The sequence below is a fragment of the Rattus norvegicus genome, chromosome 15 (assembly GCF_036323735.1).
Source record: "Rattus norvegicus strain BN/NHsdMcwi chromosome 15, GRCr8, whole genome shotgun sequence".
NCBI classification, from domain to species: domain Eukaryota; kingdom Metazoa; phylum Chordata; class Mammalia; order Rodentia; family Muridae; genus Rattus; species Rattus norvegicus.
In genome coordinates, this window is record NC_086033.1 from 104,721,548 (window position 1) to 104,732,166 (window position 10,619).

Consider the following 10,619-nt stretch of genomic DNA (forward strand, 5'->3'; position numbering starts at 1 on the left):
ATTTCCCGGGAGAAGCTGCTCAATCTCAAAGTGATAGACATAGGGGGATTCAAATCCCCTGGCCTTTCTCTTCCCTCCTTGCTTTGTCAGTGGACAAACCCCGGCAGAGTCAGATTTCCAGCTCCTGGAGGTGGCCCGTCGACTGGAGATGTATGGAATCCGGTTACACCCTGCCAAGGACAGGGAAGGCACCAAGATCAACCTTGCTGTCGCCAACACTGGAATTCTAGTGTTTCAGGTGTGGGGAACACAGTGCCTTTCCCTTGGGGAGGGAGGGTGGCTCTCCTACCCAGGTTCACGTGGGTGGCCGGGCTAAGACCTCTAGTGGATATCTTCAAGAAAACAAGAAAAGTAACCCCTCCAGGCCTTCAGCTTTCAGGTGTTTTGTCTGTCTTTTTGCTTGTTTCTGCATTCCTCCTTGTCCCGCTCAGAGACTGTACATTAGAGATTTGTTTTGGTTTAATAGATCTTAACAGATTTATAAACTGATGACTCCCAGTATGCCTGTACCGAGAGCAGAGTGTCCAGGAGCGATGACCTCAGATCCCAAGAAAATGCCATCCATACTCAGAGGCCACAATCTTGGCACTTAGTTAAAATTCGATCCTTTTATTTTTTTCCTTTCAAATCAACTTGTGTTGGACCAGCTTATTTCGGACTTTGCTATATCTAACTCTGAAAGCACACGTGCTTTTCAGAAAGAATAACCTTACACGCCCGACCCTTTTGCAGCAAGACAGGCTCTGCCCATGCATTTTAACCTGTGCCATCCTTAAGGGCAGGTGACCCTTGCTCTTCAGTGCGCCCAACCTCCGTCCCTGGCTGTGGGGTGGCTTTATTTGACCAATCAATGTTTTCCCATCCCAGCTTCCTTCAAGTATGATTTGCAGGCCTGCCCATAGTTAAAAAGTGCAGCTTCGTGGGCTCATTTGCATAGATATTTGAATCCTATGAAGCTACCATAGTGAACATTCTTTATTGGTAAAATTCCTTTTCTGTTATGCAAACCCACCCGAGCCACTTAACAGATAGGAGAACGATTCCACGTAGTCTCGGTTTGGTGAACTAAAGTTCCACACAGCACACACTTCTAGGATGACCCAGCCCCACAGTTTCTCTAGATCCCTCACCATGCATACACTCTCAAGCATAGACACACACACACACACACACACACACATACACAATCTCAAGTACACACACACACTCTTCAGCATACACGTGCACACACTCTCAAGCACACATACACACACTCAAGCATTCTCTCTATCTATCTATCTATCTATCTATCTATCTATCTATCTATCTATCTATCTCTAGCATACCCATACACACTTTCTCTCAAGCACACCCACATATTTCTAAGCACACATGCACACAACACATATACACACATACATCACTCTCTCTCTCTCAAGTGCACACACACACATACATCTCTCTCTTTCTCAAGTGCACACACACACACACACATACATCTCTCTCTCAAGTGCACACACACACACATACATCTCTCTCTTTCTTTCTCAAGTGCAGACACACACACACACACACACACACACACACACACACACACACACAGGGGTTGTAGCAGTTCTTTTCCTACATAGGATCAACTTATGGCACACATTAAATATTACACGCTCACACCCCTAAAAATTGGGGCTTGGGTTTCATACCTGGTGTTAGGAAGGACATTTTGAGGTGCAGGATGATATCTGAGAAGAATCCGCTCTCCACAGTTTCTAACCCCTACAAATAATTCAAATACCTGATTTTAAGGGACAATAAAACCCAATGTTAAGCTATGACCATTAAATTTCCAAACCAGCATTTAAACATTTCTGAAAGTCATAAAGACAGGAAAGAAGTGACACGATTGAATTAATGTGCTTTGTTTGTTTTATATGGTCGAAATATTGAGACTTGCTGGACCATTTAGTTGTTGTGGGATTAATTGTGAAACCCCGTGCCTGATTGTCCCATCCTACCACTCTGGGGGTGATGCACACCATCTCTGTGCACATTTACATGTACGTGTTGTGGTTTCCATTTCTGTAAAATGGAGAAAATAAATCTGTCTCACTGGGCTTTGGGTGCTCTCTGATGGATACCATCCAAAAAGCCCTGAGTTCAATACCTTGCCCTCTGTGAGAGATCGTTCTTATTGGCATGGTGGTTGTCCTGGTCTCATTTTTTTAAATATTTATTTATTTTATATATGTATGTGAGCACACTGTAGCTGTCTTCAGACACTCCAGAAAAGGGCACCAGATCTCATTACAGATGGCTGTGAGCCACCATGTAGTTGCTGGGAATTGAACTCAGGACCTCTGGAAGAGCAGTCAGTGCTATTAACCACTGAGCCATCGCTCCAGCCTGGTTTTTTTTGTTTTTGTTTTGTTTTGTTTTGTTTTTTGTTGTTGTTGGTGGTGTTTTTTTTTTTTTTTTTTTTTTGGTTCTTTTTTTCGGAGCTGGGGACCAAACCCAGGGCCTTGCGCTTCCTAGGCAAGCGCTCTACCACTGAGCTAAATCCCCAACCACTCCAGCCTGGTTTTATTTTTATTTATCCTCTTTTTATTACCTTGACCAGTGCCTTTCCTACATGAAGGCAGGTGTGGTCTGAATGCCAAATTCTATAACTGGTGAGAAATAGCGGTGTATGAGTGTCTGGTATCCAGTGAACACAGAGCTTGGGAATCTTCCATCAAAAGCTGCTTCTCAATGATTGACTAACCCTTGGCTCCCCCCACCTGCCGTTCCACGTGCACACAACGCCTGGCTTGGCTCATGGGGTTACTCTCCTTTCTTAGGGCTTCACGAAGATCAATGCTTTTAACTGGGCCAAGGTGCGGAAGCTGAGCTTCAAGCGGAAGCGTTTCCTCATCAAGCTCAGACCTGACGTGAACGTAAGTCACCGTGGACACCGTAAGTGTGGGTCTAGCTGAGCTGTGAATGGGTTGGGTTCAGCAGAGACTTCCCGCAGCTGCCTGTAAAGGTGCTCTGGGAGGATTGTGTAGCCAGAAGCTTGGGAATGCTTTTGCTGTCACTCTGGTTTCTGGGAGGAAGGATAAAAAGGGCACATGGGTGCTTACCTAAGGAGACCATTTCTGTTCCAAATACCTTGAGCTGTGTAATGCCCTCATGTCCAGCCTGAAGCTCCGCCCCGGGACCCTAGCATTCTGCCACATTCCTGGCATTTCCTTACCTGCTTAGATGTAGTCCTGGCTTGCTAGCTCCCACTGCTGCCCTTACACTGGGAGCTCATTCTCGTGGGCTAAATATGACTTCCCAGTACAGAACCCCCGAGAGTGTTGCCTACTTGGGATGGGTTCCAGGAAGAGAATAGGGTCTTCTTCGTCTGCCAAAAGCCACACAGCAGAGGTGGTGCACCCCTGGTGCCTGTCCTATCTGAACCCGAGTCCTTGTCCCACAGGGGTCCCCAGGGCAGTCCGGGCTCACAGTTCAGCTGCAGCATGGACAGAGTGGAAGCAAAGCCCCCAATAAATGACTCTCTGTCGGGGAAATGTAATTATGGCTCCAGAAAGCCAGCCCCAAAATAGTCAGAGCTGCCGGGAATGTTAAGGACTCTGGTGACTTCTGTTTCTGTAACAGGGACACTGAAATTGGAAACACCGAGTAGAAAGTCACCATGTTTCTTCCAGAATTTGAAGGCATAAGTTTGTCAGCTGAGGATCATTAATACTTCTAAGGAGACAGAGGCTGGAAAGCCCCCTGCCTCAGCATTGGGAACGAGCATATCTTGCTCAATCCTTGAATTAACAATCGTGTAACAAGTCACACAATTAACAATTTTATTGAACAAAATTGGTTTCTGTTGGTTTTTTTTTTTTTTTTTTTTCCTATTTCATCAGACCGATTGTGAGCAGTGCTGGGGGCAGAGGGGAGACAAACGCTGTATTTATTCCTTTTCAGAGCTCGTACCAGGACACCTTGGAGTTCCTGATGGCCGGTCGAGACTTCTGCAAGTCCTTCTGGAAGATATGTGTGGAACACCATGCCTTCTTCAGACTCTTTGAAGAACCCAAGCCAAAGCCAAAGCCAGTTCTCTTCAGCCGAGGGTCGTCCTTCCGGTTTAGGTACTCGTGGGCCTTCCCAAACCCTTCTGCTCTTCATGTGAACATTTTTCTAAGGCTTCCTCCATCACAGCTATTGTGATTCACAGCAGATCAATAAGGCGGTCAGGGTTGTGGCCGATGGAGGTGCTAGCTTGCTTATCCTAGCCAACTCCACCTTGCCTTTCCAGTTCGGTTTGAACCTTCGAGAAACACTTAGCTATCTGCCCATTGAGCTCAGATGCCAGCACAAGTGCTCGGATGGTTTTATTTTATTTTTTTTAATCATTTAAGGTTTTCGAACATGGATACAGTGTGTTTCGATCAAACCCATTCCCCACTCTCTCTCCTCCAACTTCTTCAGTGTACCAGCCACCACTTCTCCTTCTCAACTCTCATAAGCTCTTTTAAGCCCCTTGTGTCCAGGTGGTACCGCCCATATATCCTCAGGTGTAAGATCATCTACTAGAACCTGGACAGCCTGTAAGAGGTTGCACCCTAAGAAAACGGATTTGCTGGGGCGGGGTGTGCATGCCTTTTATCCCAGCAGCACTTGGGAGGCAGAGGCAGACCGATGAGTTGGAGGCCAGCCTGGTCTGCATAGCACAATCCAGAACAGCCAGGGTTATACGGAGAAACCCTGTCTTGATGAAAAGCAAACAGAATGATCAGAGTCATTAAGTAACTCTTCCCTCAATTGATCGCCTGCAATTTCTTGTGTCTGTTTAGTTTTTTTTTAAAGATTTATTTGTTTTTTTAAACATTTATTATTTATAAGTACATTGTAGCTGTCTTCAGACACACCAGAAGAGGGCATCGGCTCCCATTTCAGATGGCTGTGAGCCACCATGTGGTTGCAGGGAATTGAACTCAGGACCTCTGGAAGAGCAGTCAGTGCTCTTAACCACTGAGTCATCTCTCCAGCCCCCCCCCCCCCTTTTTTTTAAGCGTTTATTTTTTAATGGTTCTGGGAACTTGAACTCGGGCACCTTGTCATTCCAGGCAAGTGCTGTTCCACTGAGCCAGCCCCACAGCTGCTCCCACGCAGAAAGGAGTTTATTTATGAAAGCAAAGTGTCTCGTTTATCGTAGGTGTTTTGCATCAGAGACTGGTGCATACACTGGACCGTCTCGGGTTTACATTATCAGTCATTTTTCAAACAATGCTGACATTCCGCTGCTTAAGGAACACTGGCCTAGGTATACACAGAGAACTGAGTTTTCCCCCTCCTCACAGACTGCACAGACGAGACCACTAGGACTGCGGCTTCACAGCCAACCAAGTGGGTTTATATAATTGGCTCTTTGTTCTGTTACATACAAGGAAAATATCCAGAAATCAAATGGATTGCTTTTCTTGTCACCTGGCCGAGAGGCAAGCGCCCCCACATCACCTCCCTTTCCTTTCGTGGTCTTCCTTTCAGTGGTCGGACTCAGAAGCAAGTTCTTGACTACGTTAAAGAAGGAGGCCACAAGAAAGTGCAGTTTGAAAGGTAAGAGGCTCCTTGGAGCCAGCACCATTCTCTCCGAGCGAGCGGCTTAGACGTCTTTTACCCAGCCTGGGGTGAGTTACGCTCAGCTAGCTGCACAGTCCACCTCAGCAAGTCGGGGTTGGGCGAGAACATTTTAGGACCCAGGCTACTAACTCGAGATAAGATGTCCTGAGGGCACAATGACAGATGGGGGTGGGGGGCTGCTATAGGGAGGAGTGGGCCCAAAGCAGAGATCACAGCACTTCAAAAGCCAGTTCTGGTCCTCAAGGAGTCCCCACACACTTGAAGGTGTGGCTTGCGAATGTTTCTGGTTGGGAGAGAAGCCACAGAATTTGTTGCTGTTGGTGGCAGACGCTTGTGTGTCCAGATGTTTGCCAGGCACCGTACAGGGCCCCTTGCTTCACGCCGGCCCTGCACGGTCAGTGGTTTTTATTTCCTGCTTACACGTGGAGACCCCGAGACTGTAGGGGAGTAGCACAGGGCTCCTGCCTGGAAAGTGGCCCTGGCCCATTAGCTCCAGAGAGAGCCTAGAGCATGTCAGTGCCTCTGGGCCTCCAGCAGCAGAGCCTACTTGGACTCAGATGAAGGACCGAGAGTGAAGTAATGACCTGAGCCCCACCAAGTGCCTCCCCACATTTGTTTTGAACCCCTTTCTGGTGTTCATGAATATGTCCCCCAGCAGACAAACAGGGTCTAGCAGACAGGTACATCCTTACAACTTAGATGCATTTACAACTGCAGGTTGGTCTGCACTGACCTGGAAGTCTGAAGAGTTGAAAAGATCCCAGTCAAAAATGTACATTATACAAGCACAAGGCCCTGGGTTTGGTCCCCAGCTCCGAAAAAAAGAAAAGAAAAAAAAATGTACATTATAAACACTATAAAATGTACATTATAAATACTATATAAAACAGCCTACAAGCTATGTGGATAAGGTAGATGGGGAACAAATAAATTTCATGTTCAGATCAAGCTCCTATCTCCAAGTCATCACATTTATAAGGGCAAGTATTCCAAAACCTAATTACTTATATTCCAAACTCCAGGGTAAAGGGTGCCCAACCTGTATCAGTATTTTTTTTCTTTCTTTCTTTTATTGGATATTTTCTTTACTTACATTTCAAATGTTATCCCCTGTCCCTGTTTCCCCTCCGGAATCCCCTATCTCTTACCCCCTCTCCCTACCTCTATGAGAGTGTTCCCCCACCTACCCACTCCTTCCCATCTCCCTGCCCTGGCATTCCCCTACACTGGGGCATTGAACCTTCACAGGGCCAAGGGCCTCTCCTCCCATTGATGCCCGACAAGGCCATCCTCTGCTGCATATACAGCTGGAGCCGTGGGTCACTCCATGTGTCCTCTTTGGTTGGTGGTTTAGACTCTGGGAGCTCTGGAGGAGTCTGTTGGTTGATATTGTTGTTCTTCCTATGGGATTGAAAGCAGCCCCTTTAGATCCTTCAGTCCTTTTACTAACTCCTCCATTGGGTGCCCCATTTTCAGTCCATGCTGACAGGAGCCTGATATAGCTGTCTCCTGAGAGGCTCTGCCAGAGCCCGACAAATACAGAGGCGGATGCTCTCAGCCAAGCATTGGACTGTCATAGATCTGATCTAGAAAATACTGAAGGAAATATACAAATGGATGTCGTGTTAGCTTGCAGATCAGAGCCTTTGGTGCTCCTCCCTCTTGACTTCCCCTGTAGTCAGCAGGCACTGTTCAGTCATTCTCGGTCCGTCGGCAGCTAGATTCTGAGGAAAACGTAGTGTCTTCCATGCCTGTGTTTGGAAAATATTGTGCATCCGTCACATTGACGATGAAAGCTTTGGGTACCTCCGTGCTTGAAGTCCTGACGTTAGCTGTCTTGTGTGATTCCCCCTCAGAAAACACAGCAAGATCCATTCCACTAGGAGCCTTGTCTCACAGCCCACAGCACCGAATTCGGAAGTGCCAAAACAGGTCGGTGGTGGTCTTGGACAACCCCAGGTCTTTCCTTCACTTCTTGTGAGTTGCCCTTGCCCACTGTACTTTCCAGTCCTGTCTCCTTTCCCTCTGGGATTTGGCACAGGTAGGTCCCTGAGCTGGCTTTGGGCTCTGCCTGGATCCTGCCCACAGCAATCCTCGGGAGACGCTGTCTTATCTTTTAATTCTGAACCTCATGAGTTTGAGGATTAAGCATACACAGCAGTCGGCATCTGCTGCGTAAACTGGCGTAACCTGCTAGAGACCATAAAAGTGTTTCCATTATGTGGTTTCAACACCAGCCATTTACCCATCATGCCACCCTGTCTCTCAATGGCACGCAGAGGCTGTGGCTTCTCTGGGGTCTCTGCCGTCCCATTGACCCTTGTTAGTAAGCTTTTGTGGACTGAAAAGGCCATCTGCTACACGGACACTCTGGAATCCCCACCTGAGATGAAGGTCACGGAAAGCAATGTCAGTTTAACTCATCCCTGGGGACCCAGTTGGAGCACATCTCCACCCCGAAGGAGCCCTACAGATCATGAGTTTCACTCAACCACGGCCTCTGTGTGCCATTCGTTCTAGCTGAGGGGTCATTATAAAGCCAACTTCTTTGCCTCTTCTCCACTCTGTGTATAACCATCTCCCGTTGCTTTTCCTGTTCTCCCTACCCAGTCTCCGCAGAGCGCCAGCCTTACGTTCGGTGAAGGTACCGAGTCTCCCAGTGCCCAGAGCTGCCAACAAGCCAAGGAAACGAAAGTTTGTACCTTGGAGCCTGGACCGCGCCAAAGTCCCGCCCTCTCTAAGAGCCCTTCAGGGAGCAAAGCTGCGGATGGAACCGCTGCTGCGGCACCGCCCGAGGAAGAGGATGAGGAAGAGGGTGGCAAGGATGGCATCCGGCCAAGTAACCCTCAGCCCCCGCAGCCAAGCACAGGTCCAGCATCCCGGGCTGCTGGAGGCAGTAGCAATTCCATTCCCTTCATTGACTGTAGCGATGTAGATAGTGAATACGACCTTCTCAGAGAACCAGGGTCCCAGTCACGGTCCCAGACAAATGACAACTACGAAGGCGATTTGACCAGTGGTGTTTATCTACTGTCCAGGGATGAGAGGCGAGCGGAGAGTAGGCGCAGAGCTTCCCCTCCCTCTACCAAGTCCTCCCGGCCTCCTTCTAGAGAATTCCTTGATGATGATTCAGCAGATATTACCTTTGATCTGAGCGGGAGCCCCGGGCTCCCAAGACATAGCTCCCTGATAGATGAAATGTTCAGGGCCTCCGCTGGCCACAGCCCCCTGGCGACCCCACTGTCCCCCTGCAGCAGAAGCTCCAGTCCAGACATGAGCTGGGACAGAACCGGGTCCCAAGGCTATGTTTCTGAAAATGGACACGACCTTAGGGAAAGGAGTATGGGAGAAGATACCGTCCCAAAGCAGGGCCCTCCGTATGAAAACTGTTCCCCAGCCCTGCAGAGGCCATACTTGAGGAATCTCCCCAGCAGATACAATAAGTCAGAGACAGATCCACTTATCCTTAGCCAGGCAGCCCCCACCCCAGACGCCATGGAGAGGCTTGACGTCCAGGAGGAGGAAGGGTTGGCCGACATGGCCACGCCCCAGGGTACGGTGCTAGCCAATGGGACGCAACCCACAGGCTCCGCCTCGGAGGTCGTCCTCGATCAGGCTGGGTGCTCAGATAGTGCAGTGGGCCAGCTGGCACCCCTGCAGGTGACAGAGTGTTCCACTAGCAGCGGGAATGAGTCTAGCGACTCAGACTCTGCCATGGCGAGCCCTTCAAGGAAGTCCCCCGCGCTCGGTCACCCAACAAGCCCGGGTTCCCCTCTCAAGAGGAAGGGCGAGACCGGCTTGCAGGGCCCACAGCCTGGCGAGGAGGAAGGGGAGCACGAGTGAGGAGCCTGGCAGGCAGGTGGTCAGCTGTTGATTACAAGGAGTCACAAATCCAGGGTTGCCACAGGGGAGGGGGTCTGCTCTAGTAACTTGTTTGTTTTTAGTCGACGTTTGTTAGGTAAAGTTTGGGACAGGCACGTGTTCATGGGACATGCCTGACTATCCAGACCTGTAACCAACACAAAACTTAACCCAAGTGGCTTGCCTTTTAGAAAGCATGGTACAAGGTGTACAGCAAGCCAGGACAGGTTACTGGAGGTTTGCTTTGCTGGTCAAAGGCAGTAAGAAATCCCTTGTTATGAACCTGGTAGTGTGAACAGTGTGTTATATTTACATGGTGATTTTCTGTGCGTGCAGTTGTGTGTGCGGGGTTTTGACTGAAACGTCCCTGAAATCACAGGGAAGTGTTTTAACTGTCCGTCCCCTATTTAAAAGTGAGGGTGTTCTCTGGGCCCTATAAAGAGGCATGGGCAAGTCCAGGTAGAGGCCAAGTGTAGGTTGATTGCTAGCTGAGATTGTGTCGGTAAAACCATACTCAAGAATAGTGGATGTTTTAACTGGAAGAACCTGGGGTCCTTTGGGCTTCCTGTGAGAGGCTGTGAAAGCTCTCCGATCTCTAGGAATAGCCATTGACCTGGGATTGCTCCTTTGGTTGGGTTTTCGTGGCTGGGTCAAATCATTAGTCTTTCTAGCAAATGGCCGACTCTCAGAATCTCTTGGAGAACCAGAGATGCTACTGAATGGTAAGGTAAGGAAAGATGAGTACCTTACCTCGGGCACTGTTGTCTCCAGCAAGCTAGCCAACTGTGTGCCTGCCTGGCCTCCTGCCAGTCGCACGCCCTGCTACGCTACTGCCCTAGGTTCTATATGTTCTTAGGAACAGCGACCCCACCGGGAACACAGACACCTTGGTGTTCCTATGACTTCTTTTAAAATCATGGCGGCCTCTGCCTGCCACCCGGCCGTTCGTTTGTTACCTGAGCCCTTGTCAAAGTGAGTGATACCTGAGTCTCGGCCGAGAGTTTGGATCTGTTGGTCAGGGCTTCAGCCTGGCTTCCACAGATGGCTTCTCCCTCAGCCATGGTGGGCCTGGCAGAGTCTTTTGGAAGAGAATGTTGTTAGCCAAGCCATTACCTTGGTAGCTGGTGCGTGAGGAACGCACAGATGAAATGCTTTTAAAAGCCTCC

General features: G+C 48.9%; 1 protein-coding gene across 4 annotated transcripts in view; it reads left to right on the forward strand.

Moving 5' to 3' along the window:
• Farp1 (FERM, ARH/RhoGEF and pleckstrin domain protein 1) overlaps window positions 1-10,619 on the forward strand; it is a 238,953-nt gene that overhangs the window by 190,352 nt on the left and 37,982 nt on the right. For all 4 annotated transcript variants that reach the window (XM_017599720.3, XM_006252472.5, XM_006252475.5 and 1 more), the window contains 6 exons: window positions 91-238; window positions 2,814-2,909; window positions 3,937-4,100; window positions 5,500-5,568; window positions 7,449-7,524; window positions 8,203-8,461. In XM_017599720.3, coding sequence (XP_017455209.1) covers window positions 91-238; window positions 2,814-2,909; window positions 3,937-4,100; window positions 5,500-5,568; window positions 7,449-7,524; window positions 8,203-8,461 — 812 coding nt within the window. The remainder of the gene's footprint in view (window positions 1-90; window positions 239-2,813; window positions 2,910-3,936; window positions 4,101-5,499; window positions 5,569-7,448; window positions 7,525-8,202; window positions 8,462-10,619) is intronic.